The sequence below is a fragment of the Bos grunniens genome, chromosome 1 (assembly GCF_055505025.1).
Source record: "Bos grunniens cultivar Pamir isolate PY7600 chromosome 1, Bosgru_T2T1.0, whole genome shotgun sequence".
NCBI lineage: Eukaryota > Metazoa > Chordata > Mammalia > Artiodactyla > Bovidae > Bos > Bos grunniens.
The window spans coordinates 23,016,750-23,034,142 of NC_141165.1; the positions used below are offsets into that span (position 1 = coordinate 23,016,750).

The 17,393-nt window shown below is 52.1% G+C and overlaps 1 protein-coding gene and 1 long non-coding RNA gene across 2 annotated transcripts in view; both read left to right on the forward strand.

Annotated features, from left to right (window-relative positions):
• The first annotated feature begins 258 nt into the window (after positions 1 to 258).
• EPHB1 (EPH receptor B1) overlaps positions 259 to 17,393 on the forward strand; it is a 471,534-nt gene continuing 454,399 nt past the window's right edge. The window contains exon 1 of the mRNA XM_086316585.1: positions 259 to 702. Coding sequence (XP_086172711.1) covers positions 645 to 702 — 58 coding nt within the window. The 5' untranslated portion in view covers positions 259 to 644. The remainder of the gene's footprint in view (positions 703 to 17,393) is intronic.
• On the forward strand, positions 3,644 to 10,087 carry LOC147379126 (uncharacterized). Its single transcript, XR_015132450.1, has 2 exons — positions 3,644 to 7,624; positions 8,568 to 10,087. It is a non-coding gene; the product is annotated as an uncharacterized LOC147379126 (long non-coding RNA).

A 17,393-nucleotide genomic window follows, 5' to 3' on the forward strand; every position in this document is an offset into this window, starting at 1 on the left:
CCCCTAAATCAGGGCGTGGAGAGCTACGGCCGGCCGGTGCGGTTCTCCGAGAGCACCACCAGGTGGAGCCCCGACCTCTCCTAGCGCCTTCCGAGCCCTCCCGCACAGCCTTGCAAGCAAAAGTTTTTCTTAAACTAACAATGCCAGTGTAAGGAGGTGCTCGCGCCTGATTGGATGGGGGAATTTTGCAGGTTTGATTCCTTGATTGGACAGGAGGTGTTAGGGGTGGGGAGAGAGCTGATGGTGGGGGATCCCGCTCCCTCCCCCGTCAGTCTGGCCGGCTCCGTCCTCTCGTAGGCTCGGATGTAGCTCGCAATGTGACACCAGGACGCACACGCACTCGCGCGCTCTACCCGGCTCGCACTCCCTCGCCCTCTCTCTCTTACACACAGGCACGCACACACCCACCTCTCCCATAAACACACACACACACATGCACACCCACAACCACGCGCGCCCGCACCGCCCCACGCGCGCACACTCCCGCCCACGCCCACGCCGCGCTCCGGGGAGTCCGGTCCCGGCCCGAGCGCGAAAGGATACGGAGAAGCCACCGGCGGGGAGCGCAGCGGCGCCCCGGGACGCGGCGCCCTCCCCGCGCGGCCGCCTCGGCTCGGGCTCGGCCTGGGGGCCGCCGGCCGGCGATGGCCCTGGATTTCCTGCTGCTGCTCCTCCTGGCATCCGCAGTGGCCGCAATGGAAGGTAACGTAGCCTCCGCGGAGCAAGTTGGCGGCTGTATCCCCAGGGCTTCTCTGGCTGCTACGTGTCACCCTCATCCCGAGACCCGAGGGCCAGGTTGTGGGAGAGCGTCGGCCACCACTGAGCGCGGGGCTGGGGCGGCACCCACCCGCGCGCCCCCGGCTGGCTCTCGGCGCCCGCAGCTGGTTCGCGGAGCCCCCTGGCTCCCGCGCTCCCTAGCAGCCCTGGTCTCCCGCAGCCTCGGAGAACACGGAGCCCGCTGCATTGCGGTGCAGGCTCCTTAGCTCCGGCGCAACTATGCGTTGGGGAAGAAGGGGCGCCTCTGGCCGTCCGGCCGCTGGAGTGCGGGCGTCTGTCCGCTCCCTTCCTATCCCGGGCACCGATGCCCTTAGGCGGCCGCGCACCACCTCTCCTTTTCACCCGCTCCGGGTCCGCAGGCTCCGGGACTCGGCTCGGCAGGCTGGCGCTGCACGCGGAGACCGAAGAGGCTCTGCCCCGGTACCCTGCAAGTGGCTGCCGAATGAGAGGGGCTGAGTTAGATGGCCCGACTCTCGGGGGACAGCTCGGTGGTCCGGGAGCCTGCGGGCTGCCTTCTTCCCGAGTCCGTCGGGGAAAAGTGGACACCTTTGTGGCCTCTTGCACCTGAAAACGAGGGTGGGGTAGGGTGGGTGATTGGTCCTGCCTAAACTCGCCCAGTCTCCCTTTAGGCTGGGAAAGGTAGCCTATGCGCAGCATTGCTCTCCCCGCTACTTCAGCCTTGACTGTGCCTCCGCCGTCGCCGCGGCGGGGAAAGCGCGCTCGGCGGGCACCGCGCCTGGCGCAGCAGGGAGCTCCGCGCTCGGCGGCGCCCGCGAATCCCTGTGGGAAATCCCTGCCCCATTCCCGCCTCCCGCCACCCGCCCTCTTCTCCCGCCCCATTCCTCGCAGTTGAGCGGCGGTCGCACCCCGCTCCGGAAACACAGCCCGGCCTGGAGCGGAGTTTAGTGCCGGGATGAAAGCAACTCTGGAGGAAATGCGCACCTCAGCCCCGCTCGCTGTCCCTGTGTCCGAAGCGGGTGAAACTCCTTCGAAGGACTTCGCGCGCGGCCCCCGGCGCCGGCGCCAGCTTCAGGGCTGGGAGCTCGCTCCGCTGGGCTGCCCGGGTCCTTGTTCTGCTGCTACTGGTTGCCTAGCGGAACCCTCCATCCGCCCCACAGCCCCGTGGTTCAGCGCCCCGACCCCTCCGGAAAGCGCTGCCCTTCTCCAGGCGAAACTGGGGCCTTTTGGCCCCGGGCGGGGATAGGATTCCCCGGCCTGGTGGTGAAGACCACCATATCCACGTTCGTTCTGGTGGCGGCGCGGGGGTGCGGCGATTAACGCCTAGAAAGCTCGCTCTTGCTTTTCTGAAGGTGGTTTTTTGTCTGCCCTGCGCGTGCCGCTGCCCTTTCCGGCTGCTGGGTCTTTGTGCTTGTGGGTTGCTTTTGGGGTCGTGCAGGGACTGGAGCATTGTGGGGCGCAATCAACGCCCCGCGCAAGGGCTGCTCTGGTTTGGCTTCTTGAGGGACAAGCGCGGGAGCGGCTGAATTAGGGCCGGGTGGGCGAGGCACACTTCCAAAGCGGTCAGGACGACCTGGGAGAGCGGGCATTTGCAATGGTCGAGGGCACACTGGACTTTCTAGCGCTGGGGCGGCGCATCCTACCCGCCTCTCTTGGCGTCCGCTGAAGGGTCAGCGGCTCGGCTCGGAGAGCAGATAGGTGCCCACTTTAGGAATCTGGTTTCAGGGTTGGGTTTCCACGTTGAAGGAGGGCACTTACAATTTTGTATTCGAGCGAAATTGGGGAGCAAATGTATGGGAAGTCCCCAGGCGTCTGGCGGCGTGCTAGTTCCGCCCTAGACCCTCTCTTGACCTGTCTGTTGAACTGGAGCGGCCCAAAGGAGGGTGCTGTGGTGCTGGTACCCAGCCCCGTGTACCCATCCGGTCACCCGTGGGTTCTGGAGCGACCCAGAGGGTGGGGCCTGTGGCCTTTCTCTGTGCGCAGCCCAGAAACTTTACCTTTAGCCTAGCCAGAAGAGCCTGGCTTTCTGGGCTGAACGTCTCTCTGGTAAGGGTTAAAAGAAACACCACATTCAGCAGAATATTAAAGCAGCCCCGGCCTCCTGCTCAGTGCACAGAGATAGTACACACCATTCACTCCTGCCTCTCCCGCGTAAGCACAGGCAGGCTCATTTTCTCCTCTGCACACGCGGAGGTGCCTTCCCGCCTGCCTGGCTGGGCTGGGGCCAGAGTCATTCGTTTGTGATGAGTGAGGAATAATTATCAGAAAAGTGGATCAATGAGCTGCCTAGACAGATCGCAGATCCCTCTCAAACTGCCGTGGCCAGGGGGCGCCCCTCTTGGCGGATTTGCCCACTTCTGTGTCCGCCTGTGGTTTTTCTGTCCTGGGTCTCTGATGGAATTTCAGTGGGGCCTTGTCACCCATGGCAAGCAGCTCCAAGACCAGGCAGGTCCTCAGCACAGGCCAGGGCCAGACCAAAGCTTTAGCAGAAACCATGGGCCAGGTGGGGACACTTAGCCAGAAGCAGGCAGTGTCCTATGAGGCCCTCTGCCTCGATGGAAGGAAGAGGGAGCTGGCTAACCCGCAGAGAGGGGTAGGCCCACGCTGAGGGACACCGCTCCTGCTCTCTGCCCTCTCCTCCCACTTACATCTAGCCCTTGGCTCTGCTCTGGAGACAGAGGGCCTGCAGGGCAAAGGCTTTCTAAATTTATTTTCAGAGAGGAGCAGGCAGGCTTGGGGTGGGGGTGGGGGTGCAGGGATGCTGACGTACCCTGGACTTCTGGACAGAGAACCAGGCCTCTTTTCTCTGTTTCTAGAAAAACAGCTGCCTCTTGAAGCTCATGTCTTTTCATATTGGATCTGAGCGCTTGTCGATGGGCTGCTGGTGTCTGCAGGCTGCATTCTCTGAGCTGCCCTTTGGCCCATGCCCTTCATGATGGAGTCTGGAGACCCGGGCTTCTATGGTGTCGGGCTGGAAGCAGACACTTTTCCGCGGAGTAGAGTATTCCAGAGCTAAGCGTGGTGGCCCTTCTGGAGGCAGTGCTCTGGAATCATTGACAGCCTGTAGCCTCCTCCTAGCCCCAGCACCAGTGTCTATGAATGACCATAACAAATTCAGGTGGTCTCTGGTTGCCACGCTGGCTGGCCAGCCAGAGCACTCCCAGGAGAACCTGCTCTTTGGTGTGGCCCAGAGTGAAATCCTGGACTTGCCACCCTTGAGTGTGCACATGTTTGATTTGGTGGTAGATTTCTCAGGACTTAGCAAATAGTGGATTCTCCGGAGGAATCTCTGGTGCATGAACACACATGCCACACCTTGAAATGCAAGGGCCCTAAGTTCACCATCCACAGTTAAGTCTATCACAGGTTGGTGGCGAAAACCCCCAACCTCAGTCTGGATGTCTACAACAGGCTACCAGGTCAGGCAGCAATTGACTGTTTCTGCATTTTCAGTTAATGTTTCTTTGTTATGTGTGCCTCTGATTTGGGTATCCTGAGCCAGCAAGTGGTAGCAGGCACCGAAGTTTTAATCTGGAGGGAAAAGTAAATTTGAGAGAGTCCTATCCGTTAGCTGACTTTATTTTCTGTGCATTGTAAAATGGTTGCCATTTACTCCGTGTTTGTAGAGGGACACCCGAAGCCATTGAGTGGAATGCTGGTGAGATAGGGTAACTCAGCCTTGGGCTATTTCTCGAGAAGAGTCTTGGCAGTGTAGACAGCTTCAGGGGTCGGGCCCAGCCCTGGCCAGTCCCAAACCTTCTGGCTTGGCAGAGCAGAGCTGCCAGTAGCTGGTGATGCTCACCCTCTGCAGCCTAGGAAGTCAGACAGGTAACACACACATTATGAGGATATCCCTGAACTAGTTTAAAAATAAAGATGCTGTTAAAGTCAAAGATACATTCATATTATTAAACTAAAACAGTCATCTTAGTTAATCCTCAAGAGTTCTTAGAAACCCTATGGTTTTGAGTGTAGGGTTTCCAGTGTGGGCAAAGGGCAGAGGCAGTTTTGGAAGCAACAGAGGGGAATGTCATTTCAGGCAGGGTTTTTGGCTTGAGGCAGCTTCATGCCACCTGGGCAATTTGCTGTAGACTCTTGGGCTCTTTCTGCCAAAGTTCAGCAGGTCTGGATAGATTCTGAAAGACTGTATTCTGGCCTCCCGAAAGATCCTGCTGAAGATCCTGCATCCTGGAAACTCTGCCCAGGGGAATTTCTCTAAAATAGCTGCAGTAACAAATCCTGGGCAGGTCTTGCTCCACTTTGCCCTTGCTGAACAGCCTGGGCATCTTCATTTTTATCAATTATAAAGGTCCCCAGTGATGCAGATTCAGACAGCCTGGCACTGGTATATTTGGAAACTGCTGATAATAGCTCACTGTTAATGCTCAGTGTTATTCTAGGTACTTTATGTAAATTAATTTGCTTAGTTCTTAGACAACCCTGTTGGATTGGTATTATTATCGACCTTCCTCTCCCATTTTTCAGATGAGAAGATTGAGGTACAGGGTGGTTCAATGATTTGATAAGGTCACAAAACTGGTAAGAGGTTTGCATTTGAACCCAGGCAGTCAGTGTTCTTAACCACTCCACCTCACTTCACCACTTTTGTGAACTTTGCGAGAAGAAAGGTTCAGATCTGCCTGAATTCACGGACCAGAAAAATTCTAGTGCTGATTCAGCCTCTGGTCACTGGGTACTCTGTTGATTACTGGGGACTCCATGTTTCCATGGTCATGGGAGAAGAGATGAGTGAACTGTTCAGACGGTCTCAATGCTTCAGCTGGAGCAGGTTTCCTGCCCCTCTTTTCCCACGATCCACCTACCCCCCCCTGCACACGTGCAGATGCAGAGCTGGGGACCCTCACCGTGGCATGGCTTCTGATAAGGAATTTAGTAGCAGGACTGGGAGCATCTCTGTTCCTCCTCTTGCCCTGGCCAGCTCTCCCAAGGAAGAAACGATTGCAGACAAAGGCCCCTAAAGGAGATGGGCCTGGGCTCCCTAGGCATCTTAGGGGCAATGGAGGGAGCACACTGGACCCTTACCTGTCTTATCCCCTCCCCCAGTCTTCTAGAGCACATCCCTACACCTGGATTCTAGGAGTCCGCATTCCTTGAAGAGCTCCCTTTATGTCTCCCTCTTCTGCGTTAGCCACTAAAGCAACCTGAATATTTCTGTTAGATTTCCATGTCTCCAAAGGTGGTGCAGAAACAGAGCATCGGATGCCTGCCCTTCTGAGGAAATTACTATAATAATAAAGTAACACCCTGGGAGAGAGTCCATATTTCAAAGTACAATTTTGCTGAGAAATTTCTCAGTCCCTTCTGTAGATTCTGTTTAAATTGCAGTGATAAATCAGGGCCCACAGGTGTGTGTTTGTGCTCAGAGGGGGGGCATTGAGTGACCAGGTCAAGGCCACCTGCTCCATCAAAGGCCCCTGATGCCTGACATCTGAGTTGCCTCACTAACTTTTGTTGATTCTTCTGGGGGTTAGAGAGATGGGAACATGCTGTGCTTGGGGCCCTGGACGATGGTGGACTTAGTTCTTCTTTGCTAATGGAAACCTGCTTTCCATCTGACCTAAGACACAAGAAGCAACTGGATGTCTAGTTCACTCTCTCCCTCTCTGTGTCCCAGTTTTCTCATTATTGAAAGACTAGAGGAAGGGCCATCATGATGGAGAGGATAGAAAGGGCTTGGGGTGGGGGCAAACCCCAGGGTAGAAGCAGTGGTAGAATTAGGAGCTTTGGGATGACAGTAGTAGGTAATGTGAAGTCTGGGGCATGGTGACCCCCTGACTAGTTGTGGGTGGGGTGTGGATCCTTATAGACTGGTAGGGGTTCTGCAACAGCAGCTCAAAGATGAGTGAGGGTGAGCTTGGTTGACATCAGGAAGGGCTGGAGCCTGGTGCCTCCACAAGGAGACGTTGCTCCTGGGACTTCCTGTTGGCCTGGCCCAGCACTGGGACCACAGTCTCCACTGGTCCCATATAACATCATCTGCCAGGTGCCTCTAAGTGAAATTTGGCTTTACATTTGCCACTAGCTTTGTGAAAGAGAAAGTGTCATTTCCACAGCCTCAGAAGAGTGTCTTACTCAACTCGCTCTCTTGATCCCTGGACAGCATGGAGTATTTATTACTCAGCCTCAGAGCTGAAAATCTGGGGCCCTTCGCTATATTGTAGCGACCCCCATAATGGAGTCTTCAAGATCCTCAGCTACTAGAGACATTGAAGACATGGTGAAAAAGGCCCTCTCACTCCCTCCCCAGCAGAGGTGTTCCTCCAGGGCAGGGAAGCCCCAGCGCCCACAGATAACACAATTAGCAGCTGCTGAAGGTTCCCAGAGTTCTCAGTAGCAGAGCTGGGCCAACGTGGAAACATATAGGAAATTTCCCGAGAATTACCAGAGCTCATTTCTGCCCACAGGTTGCACCTGAGGCCCTAGTCTCTCCTTTCACTCCACCTGCTTTCTAGCAGCAAGTGACCAAATGAGTGATTTGAATTTAACCTCCTTGCCCTGCTTCTCTATCCCCCCCACCCCGTGGAGGTGATAATGAGCAGAGAAATGGGCAGAGGCAGGTAGCCAGAAGGGGAGGGGCAAGTGAGAGAGCAGTGGGCCCCAGGCCTAGCCTAGTGCTCGTGTCTGAGGTCCCTGGGACTGATCCAGGGGCCGCTGCAGCATGTGGGAGCCCACAGGGCTTGTTCCCAGGGCCCTGGATGTTGGGAGTGGGACTGGAGGCAGATTTTAGGGACGGGAAGAGACTTTCTAGAAATCCTACAGCCTGACAGCACTAGAGCCAGGACTGGACTAAGCTTTTGTTTTTCCATTTATCATGTGCTGATTGATCCCATACTCTTAATATCCAAGCATCTGTTGTCCCGTTTTACAGGTGAGGAAGCCGAGGCTTTGAGAGGTTAAGTTACATAAGAACTAAGATTCAAACTGAAGTTTTAACAAGTTGAAGTTGGATAGCCCTTCAGGCCACTGCCTCCAAGTTCAGTGCGTTTTCCACTGAACATTGCTTACTCATGAATGAAAGCAGGGAACACGTATTAAGCACCAGCTGTTTATTCACTCTCCTGCCAGGTGCTGTCCAAAGTACCGGAGAGTATCCTGATCCCTGCGGCCAGGCTTTCTTCTTGCTCTCTGGTCCTGCCTGACCTGTGCTCCAGCTAGAGGAAAACCGTTTCCCATCTCAGTTTGCATTTTCCTGTTTGTACATGGCCTTTTCCATGTTCTCCCACCAGTCAGACCCCTGCTGTGGTCATTAGTGGTCTTCTCTTTGCCGCGTATCCGTCTGGCTCACGTCTTTGATGTGCTGCTCAGATGGTGGCTGCTTGGCATCTGTGCCGGGCTGTGGTGGTGGGGGTGTGTGGGGGGACTGGGTTGCTGTGGGCCTCCTGGAGCTCCCGCCACAGGCCTGCCTTCTAGACGGAGGGCCAGCTGCCCTTGTTCTCCTTTGGGAGCCGCCCCAGTTTCTGCCCTGTGCACCCCACCCTGCTTGGGGCCGTGTTACTTCCAGAGCTCTGGCGGCTCCTGCCCATCTGGACAGGTGCAGACTCACATCAGGGGAGGACACGGGGTTAGCATCAGGTTTGAGCATAGACGGATGTGTAGGAGGAGAGGGGAGAGAAACCCCTGAGCGTCCTAGTCTCACTGGGCCGTGCTCCGTCCCCCCGGGGCCGCGCCTGTGGACAGAGCTGAGCAGAAGGACTGGGAATAATAGCAGGCAGCTTCATCGACAGGGGTGACAGAGAAAATGCCTTATCTGTGAGAGGCAGCTGGGCCCTGCAGTTAATTGTTCTGTTGTTTTCCTCTCGCTATTTTTCCAGCACATCAAGGTGGGACCTTTGCCCTTGGCTTTCTCATTGATGCTGAAGCTTGAGCCGGGTGGTGAGCTTGGAAGAGTGAAAACGAGGGGAGGAACCTCTCTGGGAGGGGCTGGAGGGCGGCCCATCCAGGGATGCTCTCAGCCCTTCGGCAGTGCATTCAAGTGGTCTGGATGAACTGGGGGTGAGGGGGCAGGCTGTAAGCTTCAGGGTGAGGAAGAGGGTCTTAGTATCAGAACATTCACTGAGTTGTGGGCAGGCACCCAGTGGCCCATGTTGGGCACTTTCAGACCATACTTTGGGTGTCAGACCACATACCATGCTGTTTGGGTTTATCCTGGCTGGGATATGCGTGAGTCTCTTCCAGCACCTTCATGATGTGAGACCTTTTACAATCTGGGTCCTCCTTTCCCCACCTTTCCCCGCTAGCATCATGGCCTGCTGCTCCATCTTCCCTGCTCCATGCTGGCACAGGAGCACACCCACCGCACAGGCACACCCTTGGGCATCCCCCATTTCTTTTCCCCGGTATGTGTAGAGGCCTACCTGAGTCTTCTGCTGCTGTGCACCTCTGAGTCTGTACCTGCTTGGTGTGTCTGTGTTGTGTTTGTCACTGATCTTTTCTTGGCTAACTTTAATTTATTCTTTTGAATTTACCACAATTCGCCTCCTCTGGGAAGCCTTCATCCCAGCCCCCGGCTGGATGAGGTTGCCAGCTGGTTCCCACCACACCTGTTTATGCTTCCCTCAGTGGGAGCTCAGTCCACACTGGTCCGTAATTATGTGTTGATTTGTCTGGGTACCCCATAGCTCTGTGAGCCCCTGCAGGGTGGGGCTCCAGCTTACCTGCCATGGTATCCCCACCTTATGGCACATAGGTGACAGCAATAAATATATGTTGTATTAATGAATACAAAGAAAGGAAAATCAGCAGAACACACACCAAAAAAAAAAAAAAAACCCTGAAATCATGTCCTTTGTGGGAGTTTAAAATGTCTGCAAGTTTTTCTCCTCTTTTCATCAAAATATGAAACCTAATTCTTCTCCTTTTTAAATATGGGTTGGCCTTCTGACTCTAATGAATAGACTATGGCAGAAGTGATCTTGCATGACTTTGGAGGTGAGTTCAGAGAAGATGCTGCAGCTTTTGTTTGGCTCTCTCTTACATGAGGGACGCTTGCCCTTGTGACTCAGCCACCATATTGTGAGGAAGCCCAAGCAACTTGGAGAGACCACTTGTAGATGTTCTAGCCACAGGCCTAGCTCATATTCCAGCCTACTGCCAGCATAACGTGCCAGACTTCTGAGCAGGGGAGTGTTCAGATGGTTGCAGCCCCCATCTTTCCAGTCATTCCTGCTGACTCTGAGTGGGAAGAGACAGGCTTTCTTCATTGAGCCCTGTCCAAATTATAGATTTGTGAACAAAATAGATCTTGTCATGTTTAAAATGACGGGGTTTTGGATTGGTCTGTTATGTAGCAATTGATAGCCAAAATATCCTAGGAGAAGTAGTAAAAGAAAAATGGTTTAGAGAAGACTAGAGAGAACTTGCGGAGAAGGCAGTGGCACCCCACTCCAGTACTCTTGCCTGGAAAATCCCATGGACGGAGGACCCTGGTGGGCTGCCGTCTGTGGGGTCACACAGAGTCAGACATGACTGAAGCGACTTAGCAGCAGCAGCAAAGACAGCTTGAGGAGGTTAGGGACGGGGAGAAGAAATGTCTCAGTCATTCAACTTCTATCAGATATTAGGAAATATCAAATATTTCCTACTATGTGCCAGGCAGTATGCACAAAACAGGGAGTGATGAAGGGGGACGCAGCCCTTGGGGGCATCCTAACGGTGGGACAGATGGTTGTTAAGAAGAAAAGTAATGGAGAACGTAATTTCAGGAAAGTACTATGAAGGGAATAAACAGGGTGATGTGATGGATGCAGGGCACCTGAGAATGAGAGGAGAGGATAGGGAGGGAAGGCCTCTGTGAATACACGAAGGGTGGTCTTGCCAAGCAGGCCAGGCTTTGCTCTGCATGGGAGATGGGTTTTGGCTTGATTATGCAGTTCTTTCCAGCCAGGCTGAACCAAGCTGGGATAGACTGCCTTGAGGGATGATACAGCCCATCCCAGAGTGTCCAAGGAGGGCCGAGCTGCTCCCAGAGGTGAGAGCCCAAATTCTACAAGAGGCAAATGGGGGATGCGAGCTGCAGGACAGAACTGATGGCTTGGGAGCCGCCAGGTTCATAAATACTGATACAGAGCCCATTTACTGAGCATCTACATGAGAAATGTACTTGAAGCTGAAAACATGAAGTTCAAGAAGACACAGCCTTTCTTTCCAGGAGCTCACTGATTAACATGTTGGTGGGGGAGACAGAGCTGTGCAGACTACAGGCTGTCACGGGAGGTGTGATGCAGTCTGCTAGCTGTGGTATAACAGTTGCACATCAGCTGCTACGAGAAACCAAAGGAGAGGATCATACTCCAGTGGGAAGGATTTGAGGCAGGATTGTGTGTGTAAGAGACTGATAGAGACACGTCCTCCTTGGGGGATGGGTAGACATTTGTCAGACAGAAATGGGAGTGTGTTGGGATGAGAACCCAAAACTGATAATTGTTCCTGTCTTCTTTTTCATGATGGTGGCCCATTAGAGCTCTCCATGAAGGGCTTTACCTGTTTTGTTAGCCATATCTTCAGTTGTAGAGACGGATGTACAGCTTAAACTGGAGGAGAGCAAAGGTTAAGGAGTGGTTCCTGGCCTTTGTTTTCTTGGATATTTTGGGACTCAGGTTGTGACTGTATCTGGGGCACCAAGGCTGTCTCAGGGCTCAGTCTGCTTTTCTTTGTTCCTTAGCTTTGTATTTGTGTTAGCCAAGTTCTGGGCAGAACACAGATGGTATTCTCAAAGGGTTAGTTGAGGAGAGTTCAGTGAAGAGACTCTTTTCCAGAGGTGTGACCAGAGTTAAGGGAATTAAATGGGCTTCCCCTGGTAGCTCAGCTGGTGAAGAATCCACCTGCAATGCAGGAGACCCTGATTTGATTCCTGGGTCGGGAAGATCCCCTGGAGAAGGGATAGGCTACCCACTCCAGTATTCTTGAGCTTTCCTGGTGGCTCAGATAGTAAAGAATCTGCCTGCAATGCAGGAGACCTGTGTTCGATCCCTGGGTTGGGAAGATTCCCTGGAGGAGGGCATGGCAACCCACTTCAATATTCTTGTCTGGAGAATTCCTATGGACAGAGGAGCCTGGTGGGCTACAGTCCATGGGGACAACAAAGAGTCAGACATGAGTAAGCAGCTAAGCAGAGGACAGCAAGGGAACCAAACAGGATTGGGTGTACCCAGGATCTGGCAATAGTGGGAAGCGATAGCTCCCTAAGGCCAGAAATGGCAGTGGGAGGTGCCATCAGGACCTGGTCAGGGCTGTACTGGGAGAGGGCCCTGGGGGCAGAAGCTGTAGTCCTAGACAGAGCAGTGCATGGGGGCAGAGAGGGGCGATGTAGTCCTAGAACTCTTTCTCCTCCACTTTCTCATTGCCTGCCAGGACCTCCTGTTGGGTGAACCCAACAAGAAGACAGAGGACAAGGTGGCCTGGTCCATGGAAGTCAGTCTCCTGAGCCTCAAAAGAGTGCAAAACGAGCTGGAGAATGGATCTGAAGGGGCTATGGAGAATAATCAGCTAGCTATTTACCTTGACTTTATCCTCCAACAGCTTTCCCACCAGATACTCACGTGGCTGCTGGCAGCTCAAACTCATGTCCTCTGGAAATTTTGGCAGAGTGATGAATTCTCACTCCCAGTGACTCTAGCAGAGGCCCTGGAAGTTTTGCCTCCTTGGCTCCCTTGGGTCCTGAGTCTCTCCCTGAACCAGGCTCTGTCACCAGCATGTTGAAATGCACTCGTTGGCCAGCTGTGGGGTGCATGATTACCCATCCCCAGAGCTGGGGGGAGAGGGGCAGCCCAGACCCACCTGAGCCACCAGGCCAGAGATGGGGAGGGCTGGATCCCCCCAGAAATGTCAGGGTGCTATTCCTGGAAGTAGTGGGAGTGTGTGCTGGACGGGGCAGCAGTCTTCCACCTTGTCGCATCATTGGAGCATAAGAGAGCTGGTCTGCAGGAAAGGAAAGAACATGGACTTTCGGGGCAGAAGGAGGTGGCCGTAGCTGTGATGGTCCTGGGTGAAGTTGTGGGAAACGCTGGGGAAGCTGTGGGTGATAGAAAAGTGAGACCCCAGGAAGGGCAACCTGGAGATGGCTGGGCCAGCCGTCTCTTTCTGGCTGAGGATGTTTTCTTTATCCCTGAGCATTTAGATCAAACTCAAAGTGATGAACAGGCAGACCAAAGGGGTATTTGACCGAAGGCAAAATGAGTTTAAGACTAGAGCATCTCAGTTAGACTCTGAAAAAGGAGGGCTCCTTTTGGGGACAAGATGAAAAAAAATGATGAGTGAGGAGCCATGCTTCTCACTGTATCTCTGGGTTCCAACACAGATACCACAACATCCTAACCTAACCATTGCATTTAAATTGAATGCTCAGGGCAGAGCAAGAAGGAAAGAAATGTGAACTCAAAGGTACCTGGTAAGATGGCTCATTTCCCCTTACTTTCCTCCACTCTCAATTATGGCTTAGTTTCACCAGAAATTTCCATTTTGTGTCAGTAGCACATTTAGTTTTCTGTGTACTTTGTGACTAGGTTTTGAGACTTGCGTAAGGATGGCAGGTCTTCAGTGTCCTTTGCAGACTTCTTTTGTCACACCTAAGGTGTCTCTTTCTCTTTTGGGAGAGAGGTATCTGAAATCTGCTTAGAGTTCACCAGAGGAAGACTCCATTTGCCCTTCCAGGTTCCCTGCTCTTAGCTCCAACTTTCCTCTACTCCCAGCCAAGCAGAACAAGAACAGTTTGGTTTTTTCCTTTTTAAACGCAGTAGCACAGTGCTGCCGCTCTGCACGAAAACCCGTGGTTTTCTTTTTCCAATCAGAAGAAAGTAATTTTCCTTTCACTCACCTGACTAACTTGTTCAAGGCATCTCCTCCCCACCCTTTTCTGATATCTTGCTGCTAAGTATTTGCCAGTTCATTTGCATCTCAATGGTTCCTTAGCAACTATCATACTCTCTGGATTAGGTACAAAGCTGCTCTCTGACACAGACTGCCAGGGCTACATCGCCCTCTTTTATGGGACCTGAGTTCCCAAACCGAGCCCTGCCCAGACGCAAGAGACATTCACTGACAACATTGCATGGGTTCTGAATTACAATGCAGTTCCCCTTTTACTCTATCTGACACGCAGACCTCTAAGAAGACCCTGGTTCTTGAAAGGCTCCCAAGAGTCCATATGTTCTTGAAAACTGCCCTCTGATGTAGGTCTTCGGGAAGAGAGTCACAGATCTCAACGTTGGATGAGTGTCCTGTCTTCAGACAGGCAGTGGGTTTGTTCCATTTTGTAGACGTGGCTGCTGAGGCTCAGAGAGGTGAAATGATAGGATGGGACAGGAATCTGGACACGCTGAGGTGGGGTGGCCGGAGCTTGGGACACTGCTGTCACAGACAGTAAGAGTGACTCCCATTCGCCAACTATTGTGAGCTTTAGGAATAAACTGAAAGAAAGAATGAAAAAAAGAAATATAAAAAGCCAAAACATAGATATATGACTATTCTGAAATCCTAGGAGCTTTTTATTTCTCACCTATCCAGAAAGAGTAATTGGCGAATGAATATGCTACATGTGTACAGCACCTCGTTTCTCTGATCTTGGTGATCGGCGTTCTTTCCACTCTTGGGCTTGTAGCTGTGGGTCGCGCTGGAGGAGTGAGGGGAAGCCCGGTTTGCATGTGTGTTGGTGTGTCTGTGCATGCATGCGCTTGTGTGTGTATTTATGCAGATAACGTGGCTAGACTGTGGCCCGGGGACTGGTTAGCAAATCAGAATATTCCGTGCCAGTCAGTGATGCTACTTTTTTAGCAGCACCAGGCCTCCACCACCAGGGCTCACTGGCACGGAACAGCTGGCAAATGGAAGATGCTATTCAGAAAAGGACAATGAGAACAAAGCTCGTTCTACAGCAGGGCTGACCTTTGCGACTCCCACTTCACGTTGTTATTAAATATCCGGAAAAGACTGAAAGAACAATTATAGTATTGTCATAACGTCTGAGTGCACAAGCCAGCCTTGTACAGAGAATCGGGCTCAGCTGAGCCTGACGAAGCAGGACTCAGAGACTGTGCTTAATTTCTGCTCACCTGGAGGTGGTCTTCATCATTTCATGCCACAGAAAGCCCCCTAAGTGCTGCGTGCACTTCTGTCATTAGGGGCTCCAGGAGCAAATCTGTCCAGAGGAAAGGGGTGGGAATCCTTGGATTTGTGTTTGGCTCCCTGTAGAGCTTTGTGTGTGGTCATGGTTGAGGCCATCCTAATGGGCTAGGCTGGGTGCTGACTGCCAGGGTTTTGGGAAAGTTTGCTGAGTTGTGTTGGTTTAAAGCTTTTCAGAGGATGGAGAATGAGTGACTGGCTTTGCCGTGATGGGCCGTATCCTCCGGCTCAGGACACTGACTCACTGTGCCGAGGATGGGCACCCATTGCACAAGGAAACCCATCAGATGGGAGTTCCATGTAAGCACTGGGGCTGCCTCTGGGGTGTCAGGGCAGTCTCTGTTCTGCATCTGAACCAGTGTTTCTCAGCCTTATTCTCATTGTCCTCCCACCCCTCACTCCTGGGAGCCTTTGTAGATAAATTTTCCTGATCACCCAGTACCATACCCTGTGAAATATTCATTCCTGGAGAGACTGTCCATCTCTTTACATATTGAGGCCCTTTGAGGGGCCAGCGATGATTGTAATGGCTAAGATTTTTCATTCTGCACCTTCCCCCAAGAATGACTTGGCACCCCTGTTCAGAAAGCACGACCTAAACAAAATAAGCCTGGCAGGAAATTAGGCAGCCTTCTGCTGAGTTAGAGCACAACTTGACATCTTTTGTTTTTCCACGTAACTTTTATCAGGAGTGGCACCGGCCAGTCAGAATGGTGTCCACCTTAGCTGGCCTAGGAGATCCTCTGCTGCCTTCTGTTGCCTTTGGTTGTCAGGTCCTGGGCTGGTCTGAGGGGCCCAGTGGAGGCCTGGGAACAGGAGGGTAACTGGAAACCTCAAGCAGTGGTGATTTACCAGTAAGTGTGGAAGGCTTTCAGTATTTTAACAAGCATGGCTGTGCCAGCCTACGCTTAGTGAATATCAGTCCCGAGTTCCCCAGATTTGAAAATGGTGTTTTGAGTTTGGGTCCATTTTTTTAGATAAATAAGCTTTCTTCAGATATGATTTCCACACAGTAACATTCACCAAGTTTAAGTGTATGATGCTATGAGACTTGACTGATGAATGTGGGCATGTGGCCCCCATACAAACATGATATAGAGCATTTTCATCACCCTGCTGTGCCCTTGCTGCCATTCCCTGCCTCTGTCCCTCTCTCCTTGGCCTTTGGCAAGCACTGATTTGATTTCTGCCTTTACAGTTTTGACTTTTCTAGAAGTTCATTCAAATGGAGTCACAGAATATGTTGTCTTTCTCTGTCTGGCTTCTATTCACTCAGTGCTTGCATTTCAGATTTATCCCTGTGATCCCACATCTGTGGTTCCTTCCTTTTTATTGCTGAAAGAAAGTGAAAGTTGCTCAGTCATGTCTGACTCTTTGTGACCCCATGGACTGTACAGTCCGTGGAATTCACCAGGCCAGGATACTGGAGTGGGTAGCCGTTCCCTTCTCCAGGGGATCTTCCCAACCCAGGGATCGAACCCAGGTCTCCCACGTTGCAGGCGAAGTCTTTACCAGCTGAGCCATAAGGGAAGCCCTTTTATTGCTGAGTAGTGTTCAATCAAATGAATATATATGTATATAAAGGTGCTGTGCCTAGTCACTTGGTCATGTCTGATTCTTTGTGACCCCATGGACATATACATATGTGTGTGTGTGTGTGTGTATTCTTGGTTTATATGTATACTTGGTTTATGCATTTAATAGTTGATCTCTATTTTCTTCTAGTTCCTAGTTTTTGGCTTTTGTGAATAAAGCTACTGGTCTAGGAGGTCCTGCTCTGGACCACAGTTTATGTGTCTTTGTGAAGACACAAAATGAAAAATAGGTTTTTGTTTCTCTTGTGTAAATACCTGAGCATGGAATTGCTGGATGATATGATAAGTGTGAATTTATCTTTATAAGATACTGCCAATGTGTTTTTTGGACGTTCTGCATTCCATTAGCTACGTATGAGAGTTCCTCACCAGCATCCTCACCAACAGTTGTTATTGTCAATCTTTTTAATTTTAACCATTGTGGGGAGTATATGACAGCATCCCGTGGTTTTCATTTTCATTGTTTATTAGTGTTGTCCCTGTCACATGCTTCTTGGCCATTCATACATACTCTTTGATGAAATGATGTTCAGACGTTTAGTCTGTTGTGTGTGTGTGTGTGTGTGTGATTGGGTTTTCTGTTTTGGGCCCCTTTCCACGTGTATGGTTGATTGGAGGTTCCAGGGGAGCTTCTCCCCGACTCTCACCTGACCACTGTGGTTGCTGTGGTATGCAGAGAGGGTTGGTACCTGCTGGGTCTCATTCCTAGAGGTGGGGCAGGGGTCCATGACCTTCTCAATGAGGATGGCTGTCAGTTATCAGGGAGGAAATGCATTCCTAGATCAGAGCCAGAACCTTGCAGAGTGGTCCCTGCCTTGAGAATGTGTGAGCCTCTGCAGGAAACCACAGTCCAGGTCATCCGGGTTGTGTCACCCTGTGCTTGTTTCCTGTGTGTTGTCTGTAAGTGCCAGGCCTGTCTCTGCCATA